Raw genomic sequence first — 19,649 nt, forward strand, 5'->3', positions numbered from 1 at the left:
AACCCCACGTTATGACAAAATTGATGAAAGTTGGAATAACACCATCGTACCGAATAAGCTTAAAAACTTTATGGTTAGAAGCGCATTGCATAAAGAAACATATGTCATGACTTAGGAGTAAATTAAAGTTAAGAAAGCGAACTTTTGGAAATAATGTAGACTTTCACAACGCCTGCAACTATGATGAGCAACATAATTTAGAGAAGATATGATAATAGTTAAAAGCAGCGAACACACTATGGAACTGGCAATTTTGGTGGTTCATTACAACCAGGATTAGTACTCTCTTAATCCTATTTACAGCGAGGCTTCCCAAAACCGGAAATACTATAAATCACAAGACAGGAATAAAAGTTAAATTCTGTTTTTTTTTAATTGTTGTATCAGAAGTGGTTTGTGACGATTGTTTCGTGGACAGAACTGAATACAAAAAAGAAAGAAGTTAATTAAACGAGTCAAGGAGGTACCGTTGTATAGGTAAAACTCTTCTCGTTACTAATGTTACGACTATACCGCAATTCCGTGCAACATGGCCGCGACGTTGCTGAATACCAGATTTCTCTGTAGTGATTTTAACCTAAAAAATCTGATTGGAGTATCTGAAAATTTCGAAGAACATTTAATTATCACATGTAGAGGTTTCGTAAAAATATACAACGTGAGTATCAGTCTCGACTATTGTTCTGTCTATGCTTAACGTTAGGCAATTGGTCGGTAGGCTTCGGATGTTACGATTTGGCAGGTCCTTTTCTCTCCATGCCTAGGTAATTATTTTTCTTTCCCAATTAGCCTATTACGTAGCTAATCAGAATAAGTGACTCTGCAAGTATAACACATGTATTGGTTAATCTTAAGTAAGGTAAAGCAACGCTGTGCGAACAGGCGACCTCCTGTGCAGTTGCGCTGTCACTTTCCCAAAAAATAGGGTAAACAACCGCATGGACTGGCTCAACACACCGACGGTCACGGCTGGACACCTTCCGAAAAAGTACTTATAACGCATCCTGACACCGGAGATGGTCATCATTCATGAGTTGTTGGTGGTAAGAGGGGTAGGTAGTTCGCAGACCTGGGGACAGATCCTACAATTCCAGAGCCATTACCCAAAATAACAAAATGCATAGAATAAAAGTTGTCCAGAATTCCAAAATATACCAGAAAAGTCACTTATCCGACCATTTTACACCAAAATACCATCCGCCGATATTTCCCGTGAAACGTAAATTTTTTTAAGTACCCACTTGATGTGAAGGCTGACACGGCGGTCGGAGCTCCCGTAGTTCTTGAGTTGGCCGCGGACAGGCGCTGTACGTCGGCCCGCCCCCAACGCGAGAAATTGTAAACCAAACCAATCCTGTATCAGGTTGACCCAGGTCATCCCCAAGGGACATGGATTAACTTCCTTCCAACCAATAAAAACGTGTCCCATGAATATGAATCAAACAATCATACCTTCAGTCACAAAATTTGCCCTTTCCGTTCGCCACCGCCGACATGGACAGAACGTACTCAGTATCATTTCCCAAGAGTGTTACAGCGGGCGAGTTCGATAAATAGTATACGCATTTGTATATTAGTATTGTGATCGAGTTCCTACGAAACACCGACGAATTTATGAAGTGGTTGTACAGAGAAGGGTTACTTGGGGACTATTCGGGGTTGTGTACAATGGGCAACACAGCGAGCCGACGGTTCATGAAACATGGGACCAGCGAGGCCACGGGCCAACCGATTTACATGTGGAGGTGTATAAACAGCAAGTGCGGTAAGAAGGTATCAGTTCGGCACAGCAGCGACTTTAAAATGTGAATATGGTAAGTTGTATATTAATTTTTGTTAGCTTTAAAACTAGTGTTTCGGTTATTTCAAAGCCAGTACCAAAGCACGTGTTCGAACAGATCTATCGGTCCGGCGGTGGTTACGTTTCAATTAGTTTGAACCCAGTACCGAAGCACGTGTTCGAACAGATCTATAGGCCCGACGGTGGGCACGTAGGAACATTCATGGTGCCGAATTTTGTATGTAAACTAGTGTTTCGGTTAGTTCGAAGCCAGTACCGAAGCACGTGTTTGAACAGTAAGGCCGTGGCGAACGAGGAACCTGTTTAATGTTACAGTTATGGGGGGATTTATAGCCTAGGCTAGTCATGTTTTTTTGTATGTACTGTGGCTAATTCACTGTGGGCACGTAGGAACATACATGATGCCGCATTTTGTATGTAAACTAGTGTTTCGGTTAGTTCGAAGCCAGTACCGACGCACGTGTTCAAACAGTAAGGCCGTGGCGAACGAGGAATGTGTTTAATGCTACAGTTATGGCGGGATTTATAGCCTAGGCTAGCTGAGTTTTTATGTATGTACTGTGGCTAATTCACTGTAACCTCTGTGGTTAGCGTGCGCAGCGCAATATTACCTCTTGCCAGAACATGTCTCGCCTGCCAAGAATCTTTAAAAATGCGGATAAGGCGTGAAGCGCCGTTCCGCTGCGGCCTTACTGTGGGGTCTAAGCTTCTAATTTAATGTCGGTTAGTGGTAGCCTAGGCTGGACGTTTTACATGTAGGCTAGCCTTTCAAAAGTTCGGCAATGTAAGGGGTCCTAGGCTAGCCTAGCCTACGTCAACCTTGAATGCAGAGTAAGGGGTCGGAGCCTATGTCGGTTAGTGGTAGCAAGTTTTACATGTAGGCTAGTCGTTCTAAAGTTTTGCAATGTAAGTGGTCTTAGGCTAGCCTAGCCTACGTCAACCTTGAATGCAGAGTAAGGGGTCAAACTTTTGCATTAAGTGTCAAAGTTCTGGGTCTCATAACGCCGGGAATTGAGGAGTTACGCGCGCCGTGAAAGTCGTGTTCGCCGCCTTTCCCCCCCATCCAAAAACCCCGGTTTCCCCCAATGGGTCCCCCACCCCCCTTTACTGTTTGACGTTTTTTCAGGCTTTATTTTTACTGGGTCAATTACAAAAAAGGGCAAAAAACGTTATTCTCAGATATTTTTTCCCGCGAAAATTGATTGTCCCCGGGTCTATAGTGGCTCCGGTAAGAGAAGGAGCTCAAGACCTCTATTCACCTTTCGTAGTAGGGTTAAACACCACATGGACTGGCCAACTCACCGACGATCATGGCTGGAAACCCTCTGAAAAAGTACTTATAACGCGTCATGACACCGGAGATGGTCATCAGTCACGAGTTGTTGTTGGTGAGAGACAGAGCTAAAGACCTCTACTCTCCTTTCGAAGTAAGCATTTTCTTTAAAGTTAGAAATTAGGGCCCTATTTAAAGCTTTAAACAGAGGGTAATGTAAAGGGTGGCCAATGCAGGCCCACAACACCAAAATGCTTTCGAAATTTTTACTTATAATTAAAAAACTTTAGAAGATTGACACCATCTTTCCGTGAACTTCAGCAACATTCTTGGGACCCAGGTAAGTATGTATAAAACTTTATTGTATCATGACAATATCATTTCTCGCTTGCCTGGAGATTGATTTGGACCTTTTGGTGACGTATTTGCTCTATTTTGGCTTGGCATACGCTGATTGTGGACCGTTATTGACTTTGCGCTGGATTTTCCTGTAGAATGTCTGATTTTGAATTCTGTTTCCAAAACTCCGGTTTTGTTTAGAGTATATGTTTTGACTGATGGGATGATAAGGTGAGGTTACCAAAAGCTGCGGTTGACCCTCACACGATCTGTGTTAGTGTAGGGGAGTGAATGTTCGTTTAGTAACCCGTGTCAAGAGTGTGAGGTTTTGAACGAAGATGAATATAAGGCTCTTTCTTCTTATATTAGGAAACTTGAAAGGGATAGGGTACGTAAAGCTTCTTCAATGAGTTCGAGCAGGTCGAGAATGAGTGAGAATGAAACTAACATTAATGTAGTTTTAGAACCTTCCTCCCAGGTCTCAGCTCCTGCTCCCCGCGACACCGAAGCCGTAGATTCGTCTTCGGAGGCGGCGGCCTCAAAAGCTTCCTTGTGTTCTAAGGAAGACAAGAATCTTCGTACTGATCAAGGTAAGAGTGTCAGTGATGATAAGTGCAGTGTACCCAGTGATGTGGAGGGTGCGTCTGACCGGCTCCTTAGTGCCTCCAGGCCTAGACCTCTTCCAGACTCCCAGTTCCAGTGGAGGAGGAAAGTCGAAAGCTGCAGAGGCTAGGGAGAGCCCCACCGGTCAGGCGTCCCCTCGGCAGATAATGAAGTTCGCTCCCAGGCTGCCTTGGATCGTAAGAAGAAGGATATTTCTTCGTCAGTGTTTTTCGTCGTCCTCTTCTCCTTCGCTGAAGCGTGGTTGGCTCTAAGGAGGCGTCACGCCCGTTGAAGAGGGCTGCGGAGGCTCCCTTCAGTACGTTAGCGTCCAGCCCAGAAGACTTTTCTGATGTAAGCTTCCTTACAAGCAAAGAAGCCTAGGAGATCCTGTGATCGCCCTCCTTCTCCCGCTCCTCGCGCTGAGCTTGCTTCGGAAGAAGATCCTGGGGACTCTCCTTCTCGAGTGCTAGCGGGCCTACAAGCTCCAGATCACAGCCTTGGCGGACTCCTTGGCATCGAGATCGCGTAGAAGGAAGGATTTGTCTCTCCCTATCAAGAGATCGAGGTCTTTTCGTCGGAAGAGCGCTCTCATTGTAATCGGCGATCTCCTTCTTTTGAGGATACTTCTACACATCGTAGGATTTCACGAGAGGAACACCACTCCCGCGCGGAGGTGTCGAGACGCCTTTCGTCGGATAGGCGCTCATTGGACTATGAAGATGTTTCCCCAGATCGATTCCTGCCTCAGGTAGACGCTCCGTCCCCTTCTCTTTCCTCCTTCTTCTAGAGTTCGTGCAAGAAGAGAGAGTCGCTCAGGTCATAGAAGACTTATTTCGTCGTCTCCGTCTCGTCTTTCTTCTCCTCGCCTTCTCAGAGAAACCTAGGGAATGCCCTTCTGAAAGTAGGGGCGCGCTTCTCTTTCCGACTACTGTCGTCGGGCGTTCGGATAACGTGACTGTAGGCGCTCATCGCATGGAGTTCGCTCCTCCTCCCCTGTAAGACATCAAGAAGGTCTAGTAGGAGCCCTGCGCCTGGTAAGCGTCCTTCTTTTAGTAGCTGTTCTCCTGGAGAAAGACGCCTTGATCCTCGTTTGCTTCGTTCTCCTAGTAGGCGCTCTTCGTTCTCGAGGCTCCCTATTCCTGATCGGTCTCCTCTTGCTAGAAGTCAAGAACGCCTCAAGCGCCCTGCTTCTGTTAGGCGCTCGGAGCCTTACAGACGTTCTCCCCTTGGTAAGGACCAAGATCTCGTCGAACGCCCTGTTCCGTTTAAAGCGCTCGGAGCATAGCAGCCGCTCTCCGCTTCGTAGGCATCAAGAGACTCTCAAGCGCCCTGCTCCTGATAGGCGCCCTATTTCTAGCAACGTTTCGCACGCTTTTGGTAGACGCCAGGATGTTCCCTAACGCGCCCTGTGACAGAATCCGAGCGTTCGGCGCCTAGTAGCCGCTCTCCTCACGATCGAGGCGACCGGAGGATTTTAGTAGGCGCTCTCCCTCTCGTAAACTCCCTAGGGATAGACGTGGTCTTTCTAGGGAAGGGAGTCCTTCCTCTTTTGCTGATAGGAGTTTGTCTTCGTTTAGGAAGGAATGCGAGATGAGACAAGAATTTCGGATAAGCGTCCTTCTATTACGACTCGTCGTTCTCCTGTACGCCGCTCTACTTTGGATCTCTCTCCATTCTTCAAGACGTTTGTCTCCTTCATCGCACTGTACCCCAGCTAGGAAATCATCTAAGGATTCTCATAAGGATCCTCATCCTCGTTCTCCTCATCCTCGTTCTCCTCTTCAAGAAGACCTGGAAGCCTCTGAGGAAGAAACTAATACATCGGCAGCAGTTTCTTCGTACAAGAAGCTCACAGAGCTTCTCCTTCAGGAGTTCGGAGAGTCTTTGAGCCCGACTGCTCCTCCCCCTCCACACTCGTTGTTCTCCACAGCGAAAGCAACGAAAGGATCTTCATGTGTGAGAATGAAACCGACTCTTTCTATGAAGAAAGCGCTCAAGAGTTTCGGTTCATGGATGCTACTAAAGAAAGAAGCGGGGAAAAATGACATTGTTATATACAATAAAGTTTCATACATACTTACCTGGCAGAATATATACATAGCTATAGACTCTCCGTCCGTTCCCGACAGAATTTCAAATTTCGCGGCACTCGCTACAGGTAGGTCAGGGTGACTCTACCGCCCTGCTCTGGGTGGCAGGGCTAGGACTATTCCCGTTTTCTAATCATAAGAATCTCTCTTCACCTGTCTCCTGCGGGGAGGCTGGGTGGGTCTTCAATTGTATATATCTGCAGGTAAGTAGTATGAAACTTTATTGTATCATAACAATGTCATTTTCATACATTCAACTTACCTGTCAGATATATACATAGCTGATTGACACCCTTTGGTGGAGGCAAGAGACAGCTAACTAACTGACTAGACAGGTAAACAACATATGTTGTAGGTATAAATAAACCTTAGTTCCTACCTTCTTAGATGGAAGACTTCGTGGCTACTGCCTAGGAGTCTGCTTCATCTCAAGAACCTTAGCGAGATAGTGATCTGTGGCCAAGAATTCTTGTGGATCTGTCGATGGGGTCTCTTCCACTTACTCGACAAGAATCCTAAAATGGCGTTTGTCAATGGGAGCACATCCGCTTATATGACAACACGCCACAATAATTTAAGGAGCACACCAACCAATCGATCACTCCGATCCTAACCCGTGTTAGTTCTAAGATTGCCTCGAGTATCCCCAAACTCTTTGCAAACAAACCACAACTCGAAATCATACATACAAAAATAAACAAATTTTTGTAACCCTCTAATAGTCAGATGTCACTCGATTTTCAAATAAAGAGAAAGTGAAGGCCGCCTGAGCGACAACTGACACTCCCATCAATCGAAAACCCCGAGAACACATCCGACAAGAGGGTTACGTACATAAATTTTAAGGATTGGTGCTTTCTCCTTTACCCAGAACCGTCTGTGCTGACACAAACGGACCTAACGAAAAGCATTTAATCATACGTAACTCGTAACGTCTTTTAAATAATGGGATAGCAAACACAGAGTTGCATCTCCAATAAGTTGTGTCCAAGATGTTCTTTAGTGACATTATTTCTTTCTTTGGAACGCCACAGAGGTTGCGATTGCTCTAACTTCGTGGGCTCCCACTCTTAGGAGATTAAAAACGAATCACTGTACACTTCTTATGAGCTTCTGTGATAACACTTCTCACAAAGAAGGCTAATGCGTTCTTGGACATTGGTCTTTTGGGGTCGGGGTTTCACTGAGCGCACCAAAGACTTTTCTCCGCGAACCTCCCAACTGCTTCTTCCTGTCCAGATAAAATTTTAGAGCTCTAACTGGGCACAGGGATCTTTCTGCCTCTCTGCCCACCAAGCTAGACAGTCCTTTAACTTCGCCAAACTCCTGGGCCAGGGATTCAAAAGAAGGGTTTTCATTTTTGGCCAGAAAAGGGACTGAAATGAACACATTGCGGAGTCTCCTTTGAAGCCAACTCTTGATTCAAGGCGTGCAACTCACTGATTCTTTTTGGCCGTTGCAAGAGACATCAGAAACAAACACTTTCTAGTGATATTGCGGAACGAAGCAGTGTGAAGAGGTTCGAATTCATCTGATGACAGAAATTTTAGAACTACATCTAAGTTCCAGCTTGGAACCTTAGGTTCGCGTGATTTAGATGTTTCGAATGAACGAATGAGGTCGTGTAAATCCTTGTCATTCGTTAGATCTAATCCTCTGTTTCTAAAGACTGCTGAGAGCATACTCCTGTACCCCTTAATAGTTGGTACCGAGAGATGCGACTCTTGCCTAAGAAATAGAAGGAAATCTGCAATTTCGGTCACAGAGGTACTGGAAGAGGACAGCTTCTTCGACCTACACCAGTTTCTGAAAACTTCCCACTTCGATTGGTACACTCGCCTCGTAGATGGTCTGCGGGCTCTAGCAATTGCATTTGCTGCCTGGCGAGAAAACCCCCTCGCTCTGACGAGTCTTTCGATAGTCGAAAGGCAGTCAGAGCAAGAGCGGGTAGATTTTGATGGTACCGTCTCGAAGTTTGTTGTTTGAGCAGATCTATTCTGTTTGGAAGAGATCTGGGGAAGTCCACTGTCCATTCCATCACCTCTGTGAACCAGATTTGAGCTGGCCAATACGGAGCGATCAGAGTCATCTTGGTTCCTTCGGATGCCACGAATTTTCTGACTACTTCCCCCAGTATCTTGAACGGGGGAAAAGCGTAAACGTCTATTCCTGACCAGTCCAGGAGAAAGGCGTCTGTTGCAATAAGCCCGGGTATCCTACCACCAGGGCACAAAATGTCTCTATCCTCTTGGAGAGGAATGTGGCGAAAAGATCTATTTGAGGCTTCCCCCAAAGGCGCCACAGGCTCTGACAGACTTCTGAGTGGAGTGTCCATTCTGTAGGAAGGACCTGGAATCTCCTGCTCAGTCTGTCCGCTCTCACATTCCTCTCCGCTTGAACGAACCTTGTTAGAAGATTACCTTCCTTTGGTTCGCCCAAATCAGTAGATCCCGTGCCAGCTCGTACAGAGCAAAAGAGTGGCGTCCCTCCTTGCTTCTTTGACATAATGCCAGAGCTGTCGTATTGTCCGAATTTATCTGCACGACTTTGCCTCTGACTAAGTGTTCGAAGCTCTAGCGCCAGGTGAATTGCTAAGAGCTCTTGCAATTTATGTGCCATGACACCTGTTCTGCCGACCAGGTGCCTGACACTTCTCTGGGTCCCAATGTTGCACCCCAGCCCGCCTCCGAGGCGTCTGAAAACAATGTCAGGCTTGGGTTCCGTACTTGCAGGGACACTCCTTTGTTTTCCTTTATGGAAGCAACCACCACTTCAAATGTTGTTTTATTTCTTCCGATATTGGAAACGTATCCGATAGCTGACCTGTCTTCCAACTCCAACTTCTTCTTAGGAAGAACTGAAGCGGTCGAGATGTAATCTCCCTAGGCGAAAGAACTGCTCGAGCGAGAAAGGGTTTCCCAGAAGGCTCAGCCATTCCCTCGCCGAAGTGCGCTCTTTCCCTAGAAAGTTCGATACTTTGGCACAGCCTTTCTTAGTCTCTCTTGCGATGGAAAAGCTCGAAAACCCCGAGAATCCATCTGAATCCCAGATAAACCACGTTCTGGCTGGGGATCATCTGAGACTTCTCGAGGTTCACGATCAGTCCCAAAGACTTTGTCAACTCCAGTGTTATTAACAGGTCCTCCAAACACTGCTTTGGAGACCATGGCTCTGATGAGCCAGTCGTCCAGGTACATTGAGACTTTATCCCTTTCAAGTGTAGGTGTCTCGCTACATTTTCATCACGTCTGTGAAGACTTGAGGAGCCGTGGATAGGCCGAAACACAGGGCCCTGAACTGATAATTTCTTCCTTCGAACATAAATCGAAGGTACTTCCTCGACGAATGGTGGATCGGGATGTGGAAGTATGCGTCCTGAAGGTCTATGGACACCATCCAATCCCCTTGCCGTAGTGCTGCAAGGACTGAGGCAGACGTTTCCATGCTGAACTTCTGTTGTTCGACAAATTTGTTCAGCGCACTTACGTCCAGTACCGGTCTCCATCCCCCCGAGGCTTTTGTTACAAGAAACAAGCGGTTGTAAAACCCCGGGGAGTTGCAATCCAGTAACAAGTTCTATTGCCCTTTTTCCCACATCTGTTCCACCATTTGCCGAAGAGTGTCCGTCATCATCTGGTCCCTGTATCTGGCGGACAATTCCCTCGGAGATGTTGTCAAGGGAGGAATGTCCTTGAATGGGATGCGATACCCCTTCTTGATGATCGACATCGTCCAAGTGTTGGCTCCTAAGTCTTCCCAGGCTTTCACAAAATACTGTAGCCTGGCTCCTACGGGTGTCTGGAGGACGGAACTCTCACTTCCCTTTCTTAAAGGCACGGAAGGAAGACCTACCCTCTTATCGGTTGACTTCCTTCTGGCGATCGGTCTAGTTGGAAGACCTCCTCGAAAGGGCTGTTTCTGAGCTGGTGAGCCACTTTCTTCTCCTCACTAGCCACAGGCCTACTCTTCCTTGATGATTGTCTAAGGAGATCCTGGGTGGCCTTTTCCGTCAGAGAATGCGCTATGTCCTTCACCAACTGCGAGGGAAAAAGGTGTTCAGAGAGAGGCGCAAACAATAAGCGCTCTCTGCGAATGAGAGACGGCCTTTGTGAGGAAAGCACTGTGCACCGCTCTTTTCTTTAAAACTCCTGCATATAGCGAGCATACCTCAGCTGATCCATCCTGAACAGCCTTATCATGCATGCTAGTATGCAATTCAGGGTTTCTGGGTCGAGTTGTTCATTTTTCTTGAGATTTCTTGGCCAGAACCCAAGGGACCAATCTAAGAAGTTAAAAACTTCTAAAGTATGAAAAAGACCCTTGATGAGGTGGTCCGTTTCCGAAAGCCCCCATGTAACCTTCGCTGCATTCAAGGCGTGCCTTCTCGACGAATCCACCAAACTCGAGAAATCTGATTCGGCTGTGAAACGGGCAGAGACAATCCCATATCCTCTCCCGCCCGTTTCGTACCAAATTCCTCTCCTCCCTGTAGTTTTGGCGGGAGGCATACAAAAGACCGTCCTTCCTAACTCCTTCTTCTTCTTGAACCAGGAGTCAAGAGATTGTAGCGCTCTCCTCATAGAAATGGCAGCTTCATTTTGAGGAAAGAGGAGGACTTGAGTGTTTTCGTGCTCGAAAACTGCGAACGTGGCGAAGGGGGAGCAGCTGGTGTCAAAGAGTCTCCATATTCCTCCAACAGCAGGGACGAAAGGACTTTATAATTAGAAGATCCTTTCATTTCGAAGTCCTCCGAGCATCTTCTGGGTTAAGAGACTCGGAAGGAGAAGGTTCTCTCCTTTCTACTGACTCCTCTCTTACTCTCTTACGAGTGTCAGGTTCACTTTCAGCAGGGGCGCATGGCGCCTGGCAGGCGCATTTTCATCAGGCGCCTGGCGCCTGGCAGGCGCATTTTTCATCAGGCGCCTGGCGCCTGGCAGGCGCATTTTCATCAGGCGCCTGGCGCCTGGCAGGCGCATTTTCATCAGGCGCCTGGCGCCTGGGCAGGCGCAGAGCGGCCTCGAATACTCCTGGCTTTCAGCAGGCGCCTGGCGCCTGGCAGGCGCAAAGCGCCTCGAATGCTCCTGGCTTTTAGTAGGCGCATTCTGTTCATAATACTCCTGGCGCGTGGTAGGAGTCTTAAGTTCCGCATATTCCTGGCGCCTGGGAGGAGTATAAGCTTCGTATACTCCTGGCGCCTGGGAGGAGTAACTAGTTCAGAATACTCCTGGTGCTTGGGAGAGTATCCGTCTGATGTTTAGTAGGAGCTTTCTTTCCGTCTTATAAGTGCTCTACTCCTAACAGGATCTTCCTCTTCATCCAGCTCTTGGCGCTTGATTGAAGATCTTGAATGTTGTCCTGGCTCGTTACGCCTACTCGGAGTCTGGCTTCTGGTTGGCGCCCTACTCTTGACAGGAGTAGCTTCCTTCCTACCTCTCGCCTGTCTAGCGCACCGCCCCCCCCAGAGATGGCCGCCTGAGCGACAACTCCCCTGAAGGATGCGTCGCGCCTGGCAGGAGATAGTTCTTTCGATCTTTTAATAGGAAGCCTATCATCCTTCTTACGAGTAGGCTCTTATAACGAGTTCCTACTAGCAAGGCTAATTGCTCTTGCATATTCTTCAAGATTTTCTTGGTTGAGGAATCTTCCGATTTAGGAGAGGGAGATCTGGAAGGCGCTCTAGGATCTCCTCCATTCTCAGAGTCTGACCGTATTCTCGCCCTCTTTACTACCGAAGGCGCTCCTCCTTCTGAGAAGCGCTCGGGACTCGAATTGATCTCATGTTTCCGCAGGCGCCTGGCGCCTGGCAGGCTCTTGCATACTCCTCTTCAAAGGACGGAAAGGGAGATTCGACTCCTTCCACCCACTTCTTCGGAGAAGGCGAACTCGACGACGAAAAGCACTCTCGTAGGACCCTCTTATAGCGGTCTTTAGCAGTCGATACGATCGATTCTGCCGAAGGGACGCCTGATCGTTGGGGATTCTCCACAACCCCCGTACGGCTTTCGACTTTCCTTCTCCTCGGGCCAGGGCCAGCTTGGAAGAGGTCTAGGCCTGGGAGCGTCGCAGAGACGACCAGACGCCCCCTCCACTACACTGGGGACACTAATATCACTGTCACATTCACTTTGCTTACCTTCCAATGCTGCGACTTTTTCCTGCATTTTCTGAAGGGAAGCTCTAAGTTCTGCTATTTCCGAAGCCGAACTAGAGGGATTAGCCATTTGTGAACGGGCTGAAACAGAATGTTCATTATCATAATAGGAAGAAGCTACAGAGCTAGAAAGTAGATCATGAGAGGCAGACCTTCTATGGGTTTTCTTCCTCTCTCTATCTCTCTCTAACTTCTTCAAGTAAGAAGCTAGATTCTTCCACTCTTGTGCACTCAGATTCTCACACTCATTACACGTATTCTCAATTGAACATTCAACCATTCTACACCTTCTACAACTAGTGTGAGGATCTACCGAAGCTTTCGGAATCCTCACCTTACAGCCCTCATTCACACACACTCTGAAACTAACACTAGAATCAGACATATTCACAAAATCCAAAAACCAAGTCCAAAAACAGTCCACGATAGCGATGCCAAACAACGATCCAAGTACGTCACCAAATATCAGCGATAGATGATCAAAAGCTTTTGCGAAAAACGAATTCTAGTCAGGAGGAAGTAACAACAATGTTGATACAGCCGCGACAGAGAGATTATGATTAGAAAACGGGAATAGTTCCTAGCCCTGCCACCCAGAGCAGGGCGGTAGATCACCTGACCTACCTGTAGCGAGTGCCGCGAAATAATTTGAAATTCTGTCGGGAACGACGGAGTCTATAGCTATGTATATATCTGACAGGTAAGTTGAATGTATGAAACTATGTTGTTCCGATACGTAATACAAACCTCGGTCCTTTAACAATAGGAAGGTAACTAGCGGCAGCTGGGACGGTCGTAAGCTTCGAACAAGGGGAGAACGGTAGTTAACTGCTTGTCCGATCGTGCGCGCGCCCGCGCGCCCGAGAGGTGAAGAATCACTTTTGCTTTCGGCCGCGGGTGTGAAGGACGTGTTCGTCATCGCTCTCTGCCCGTTTCATCGTCGTATGCTTTGTTTATATTGTGTTTTTGTCATGCCACTTACCTGACAGATATATATATAGCTGTATTTTTCTGACGTCCGACAGAAATTCAAAACTCGCGGCACACGCAGTGGCGGCCAGGTGGTAGTACCCATTCCCGCCGCTGGGAGGCGGATATCAGGAACCATTCCCATTTTCTATTCATATTTTTTTCTGTCGCCGGTCGGTAAACATCTGTTTACAGACCTCTGCTCAGGATTTTTTGGAATTTGACTCGTTTCTAAGTATCTGATTGATTTTGTTGGTATTGAATTGGATTGTTGAATTGGCATGCGCGATAGTGGACCGTTTTTTGATTTTGGATTGACTTTTCTCTATAAGATATGTCTGGATCAAGTGGTGTGAGTTTCAGAGTGCTGATTGTAAGGTGAGGCTACCGAAAGCATCGGTAGACCCCCACACAGTATGTATGAGTTGTAGGGGGCTTCATTGTTTGATTGATCATCGGTGCAAGGAATGTGAGAGATTGACTGATGATGAATGGAGAGCATATGAGTCCTATCGCCTTAAATTGGAGCGCGATAGGATCAGGAGGTCTTCCTCAAGAAGTTCTTCCAAAGGTAAGACTAACGTTTCTCCTGCACTAACACCTGTAGTGTTTACAACCCCTAAACCTGTGTTGCCTTCGGGCTCTGATTCTGTGTCGGGAGGAGTCGGATGCTCTCTCTATGATTTTGGAGTCCCTTCGCACTCTTGGAGACCAAAGTGAAAGCCTGGAAACTGGCTCGGTGCAAGTGTGTGATCGTGCCCCCACCCCCCAGTGTTGTGGAGGGGGCGTCAGATCGGCCCCATAATGCCTCTAGGCCTAGACCTCTATCAGACTCCCAAGACCCAGGGAGGAGTTATGTCGAAAGCCGCAAGAGGGTTACGGGGGCTTCCCACCGATCTGGCGTCCCTTCGGCAGGCCATGTAGCAAAGACCCAGGCTGCCAAGGACCGTGCACGAGCACGCGTCTTGAAGGAGTGCTTTTCGTCCTCCGAAGCGTCCTCCCCGCGCAAGGGGTGGAGCGCTCGGAGAGACTCTCGTCCGTTAAAGAGGACGTTTCTTGCGGAGGACGCTTCACGTCCGTCTTTCGCCGCTTTCGTCGGAAGACGCTTATGATGTCTTTCCGCCTCAGAAGAGAGGTAGGATCGCCTCCGATGAGGACGCTAGGTTGCGCGCACAGGCGCGTACACCTGAGAAACGGTAGCTGTTCCTTTGAGAAGGAAGGAGGCGTCCCCTCGCCCCTCGTCTTCTCACAGGACCAGTCCTGCTTCCTCGACTCATTCTTCTCCAACGAAGAACATTCTTTTGTCCCTTCAGGACCAGCTATCCTCGCTTATGGCTCAGAGGACTCGCCCAGCAGCAGTCGAGCCTAAGCGGAGGAAGGACCTTAGACTGCCTGTCAAGAGGACTAAGCAGTCTCCGTTGCCTTCGCCTCCTGCGTCTCGTTCGCCGAGCGCGATGCTCCTTCAGCGATTCGATTCGATCTCGTTCGTCTTATAGAAGGACGTTACGACAGGGCGCTTTTGAAGACGCTTTGTACAAGGACGCTCGGCAGGACGTTCGGCAAGATGCTTGTCAGGACGCTCGTCAGGACTTTCGTCAGGACGCTCGGCAGGACGTTCGTCAGGACGCTTGGCAGGACGCTAGGCAGGACGTTCGTCAGGACGCTCGCCAGGACGCTACACAGGACGCTCGGCAGGACGCTCTCCATGGACGCTAGACAGGACGCTGGCAGAAGCTCGCCAGGACGTTCAGCTCCTTTCAAGACGCTTCGGGGATTCCTGAACAAGAATTCTTACCCCCAGACACTTTGTTACGCGCTCAGGCACGTATGCCAGCGAAGAGAAGTAAAGACGCTTCTCGGGCAGGTGAGACTGCCGCGGAAGGCGCGGAAGACGCTCGTCCGCCTCAGGACGCTCTGCCATCAACGAGCAGTAAGCGTCAGAAAGAAGACAGCCGTGATAAGGCTGCACCTTGCAAGGATAGGGGTCCTTTGATCTTGCTAAGACCCGCCAATAGGACGCCTTCGCCTGACAGACGTTCTCCTCTTCCGTTGAGAGAAGAAGGAGAACTGGGTAGTTCGGCTGAATCGGGTGAAGATGAGCCTGCTACAGCCCCTTCTACCTCGGATTACAAAGTCCTAGTCAGACTTTTGCGTTCTTCTTTTGAGGACAAATTTCAGCCCGCAGCTCCCAAGTCTCCTCCTTCACAGTTTTCTTCATCGAAAACGGGGAAAATCCCGGAGTTCGTAGAGATGAAGACTTCTCTATCGACGAAAACGTGCTTTCAAGAAGCTCCAGACTGGATGATAAGAAGGAGAGACCAAGGCAAGACAACTTTCGCCTTGCCTCCTACTAAACTTAGTGGTAAAGGAGGCATTTGGTATAAGACCAAGGACGAAGTGGGAGTTCGTATCCCTTCGTCGGCTCAAGGAGATTTCTCCAGCCTTGTAGACTTACAGAGGAGGTCACTTTTACCCTCTGCCAAAGTAACTTGGACCGCGTCGGAGACAGACCATCATCTTAAAGGTCTGCTTAGGACGCTGGAAGTCTTCAACTTCCTTGATTGGTGTTTGGGAGTTCTGGATTTACAAGCGAGAAGCCCAGAATCTCTTAGTCTGGGGGAGCTGTCCAGCGTGTTAGCATGTATGGACAAAGCCGTCAGGGATGGTTCGGAAGAGCTAGTATCTCACTTCGGGACAGCTTTGTTAAAAAAGAGAGCTTTGCTGTGCAACTTCACAGCTCGTTCAGTGACGCCAGCTCAGAAAGCGGACTTGTTGTTTTTCGCCTCTTTCGAACCATCTCTTCCCCCAGACTTTGGTAAAGGACCTGACGAACAGCTTACAAGAGAAAGCTACTCAGGATCTTTTGGCCCAGTCTACAAGACGGTCGGCCGGACCTTCAACTTCTTCGGCTGCAGTTCGTCCGCCGAAGAAAGTAAAGCCCTTTCGTGGGGCTCCCCCCTCGAGAGCAGCTCCTCGAGGGAGAGGGTTTTCACGAGGAAGAGCTTCTTTTAAACCAAAACCTTCCAAGTGAAAAGCATGTCCTTCAGACACCAGTCGGAGCCAGACTGAAGTATTTTGCGGGAGCGTGGAGAGAGAGAGACACGGACTTCTTGGTCCCTCAAGATCGTGGAGCAGGGGTGGGGTACAAGATCCCCTTTTTAGATCTTCCTCCTCTTTCTACGACCCCCAGAGACCCTTTCTCCATCCTACCAAGGAGAAAAGAAGAAAGTCTTGTTCGATCTCCTTCAACAGATGATCGACCAAAAGAGCGGTGGAACAAGTCGCGGACCTGGGGTCTCCAGGTTTCTACAACAGAATCTTCCTAGTACCAAAGCAGTCGTCAGGTTGGCGTCCAGTTCTAGATGTAAGCAGGCTCAATCTTTTCGTGGAAAAGATCAAATTCACGATGGAGACGCCTCATTCTGTTCTGGGAGCGTTGAGACCGGGCGACTGGATGGTATCTTTGGACTTGCAGGACGCGTACTTCCACATCCCGATCCACCCTCTGTCAAGAAAATATCTAAGATTTTGTCTTGAACAAACAAAGTTTGGCAGTTCAGAGCGATGTGCTTCGGACTGACCACGGCTCCGATGGTGTTCACAGTAGTGATGAAGAACGTAGCGAGGTGGCTACACTCTTCGGGAATAAGAGTTTCCCTATATCTAGACGACTGGCTGATCAGAGCGTCGTCGAGAGAGAAGTGTCTGAAGGACTTGCAGTTCACCTTTTAGCCTTAGCGAGTCCTGGGACTTCTTGTCAACCTCGAAAAGTCGCATCTGACCCCAACACAGTCCATCGGGTATCTGGGGATTCAGATGGATTCAGTGGCTTTTTCGAGCGTTTCCGTCCCAGGAACGTCAGCGGCTAGGCTTAGAAAAGATATCAGCCTTTCTAAGGAAAGAGACTTGCTCGCGATGGAATGGATGAGTGCTGGGGACCATTTCCTCGCTGGAAAGGTTTGTTTTCCTTGGAAGACTGCACATCAGGCCTCTCCAATTCTTCTTGGCAGAAGAGTGGAAGGCAAAAAGACGATCTCGATGCAGTATGAGGATATCGATTCCGATCAAGAACCACCTAAGATGGTGGCTGGACCCTCAGAAGCTGCAAGAGGGTGTGTCCCTAAGTCTTTTGAGCCCCGACCTAGTGTTGTTCTCAGACGCTTCCCATCACAGGATGGGGAGCAACACTAGGGGGAAGGAAGTGTCAGGCTCCTGGAGAGGGGAACAGGTAGCCTGGCATATAAATGTAAAAGAACTGGCAGCAGTGTTTCTGTCCCTGCAGTTCTTCGAGAAGAGTTTGGAGAACAAGGTTGTTCAGATAAACTCGGACAATACCACAGCACTCGCTTATTTAAAAAACCAGGAGGTACACACTCCAGAGCGTTGTACTCCCTAGCGAGAGAGATTCTGCTGTGGGCAAAAAGGAAAGAGGTAACGATCCTGACGAGATTCATTGCAGGTGTGCAAAACGTCAGGGCAGACCTCCTCAGTCGTTCGGGACCAAGTCCTTCCGACGGAATGGACCTTGCACGAGGACGTTTGTCGAGACCTGTGGACGCTGTGGGGACGTCCACTGGTCGACTTATTCGCAACGTCAAGGAACAAGAGACTTCCTCTTTACTGCTCCCCCGGTCCTGGATCCAGAGGCAATCGCAGTGGACGCGTTGCTTTGGAATTGTGGACGGGCCTGGACCTTTATGCCTTCCCACCATTCAAGATTCTGGGGGAAGTCATGAGGAAGTTTGCGGCCTCGGAAGGGACAAGGCTAACCCTGATCGCTCCGATGTGGCCAGCAAAGGGAATGTTCACAGAGGTCATGTCTTTCCTGGTAGACTTTCCAAGGACATTGCCCTGGAGGAAAGATCTACTCAAACAGCCCCACTTCGAAAGGTTTCACAAAAACTCTCCGCTCTGAGTCTGACTGCGTTCAGACTATCGAAAAGTTGGCCAGAGCGAGAGTTTTTCGAAGGCAGCTGCGAGAGCAATCGCACATGCGAGACGTGCTTCCACAAGAGCTGTCTACCAGTCGAAGTGGGCTTCCTTCAGGGCATGGTGTAAAAAGGAGGGAGTTTCCTCTTCCTCGACCTCTGTGAACCAGATAGCTGATTTTCTGCTATTTCTCAGAAATGTGCAGAAATAGCGGTCCCTACCATCAAGGGATACAAAAGTATGTTGTCAGCGGTTTTTAGGCACAGAGGCCTAGACCTGTCTGACAACAAGGATCTTCATGACCTTTTGAAGTCTTTCGAGACCTTGAAGTTCCTCAAACAAGACCTCCATCATGGAACCTTGACGTAGTCCCTGAAATTCCTGATGTCGGACACTTTCGAACCACTTCAGACAGCGTCTTCTTCGGAATCTAACAAGGAAGGCTCTTTTCCTAACTTCTCTTGCGACGGCTAAGAGAGTTAGTGAAATTCAAGCGTTTAGCAAGTTAATGGGCTTCAAAGGGGACAATGCTGTCTGCTCGTTGAACCCATCTTTCTTGGCAAAGAATGAAATCCTTCGAACCTTGGCCGAAGACTTTTTGAGATCAAAGGTATGTCAAGTCTGGTGGGCCAAGAACCAGAGAGAGGTCCTTTGCCCGGTAAGGGCTCTCAAGTTCTACGTGCATAGAACTAAAGAGGTTAGAGGTCCCTCAGGTAATCTCTGGTGCTCTGTGAAGAGGCCAGAGTTACCTTTATCAAAGAATGCAGTGGCTTTCTTTTTAAGGGACACCATTCGGGAGGCTCATTCATCTTTTCAGAAGACTGATTTGAGCCTCTTCCGAGTAAAAGCGCACGAAGTACGAGCCGTCGCTACCTCTCTGCCTTCCAAAAGAACATGTCAATCAAGGACATCCTCGATTGTACCTTTTGGAGGAGCAACTCCGTCTTCGCCTCACATTACCTAAGGGATGTGAGAACGATCTATGACGATTGCAATGCACTGGGGCCATACGTTTCTGCGGACACAGTATTGGGGTCCGGAAGTAGCTCTTTCCCTATTCCTTAGTTAGGTTAAGTTAGGTTGTTGTGTTTTTAGGTTGTGGTGAGTCTTATGTGAAGATCTCCCATCCGTTAGCTAGTTTTAAGGGGTTTGTGTATAGTTGGTCAGGTGGTGGTCAGTTGCTTCGTTGCCCTCATTTGTATGGCCTCGATGATCTTGTCACGCTGAGGTCTCGCACCGTTGACAGATCATCCAGAGCGCACCAGCACTACAGGTCTCCACCTGGCTGGCAACTCTGTAATTAAGCAAAAGCAGCCTTACGTGACAGTAATCACATAGTCTACTTTGCAAACAGGTAAGGAACCAAGATGTATATCATCTACTTAATTTTAGTTTCCCAAAAAATCCTATTCTGTCTTTCCCCACCATCCGAAGGTGTGATTCAGCTATATATATATCTGTCAGGTAAGTGGCATGAACAAAATGTTATTGTTA

The 19,649-nt window shown here is 48.3% G+C and overlaps 1 protein-coding gene across 3 annotated transcripts in view; it reads left to right on the top strand.

Moving 5' to 3' along the window:
* Positions 1 to 502: 502 nt before the first annotated feature.
* LOC135203214 (nucleolar protein 11-like) overlaps positions 503 to 19,649 on the top strand; it is a 151,333-nt gene continuing 132,186 nt past the window's right edge. For all 3 annotated transcript variants that reach the window (XM_064232968.1, XM_064232967.1, XM_064232969.1), the window contains exon 1: positions 503 to 658. In XM_064232968.1, coding sequence (XP_064089038.1) covers positions 530 to 658 — 129 coding nt within the window. In that variant the 5' untranslated portion in view covers positions 503 to 529. The remainder of the gene's footprint in view (positions 659 to 19,649) is intronic.

This window comes from Macrobrachium nipponense, chromosome 33 (genome assembly GCF_015104395.2).
Source record: "Macrobrachium nipponense isolate FS-2020 chromosome 33, ASM1510439v2, whole genome shotgun sequence".
In the NCBI taxonomy this organism is placed as follows: domain Eukaryota; kingdom Metazoa; phylum Arthropoda; class Malacostraca; order Decapoda; family Palaemonidae; genus Macrobrachium; species Macrobrachium nipponense.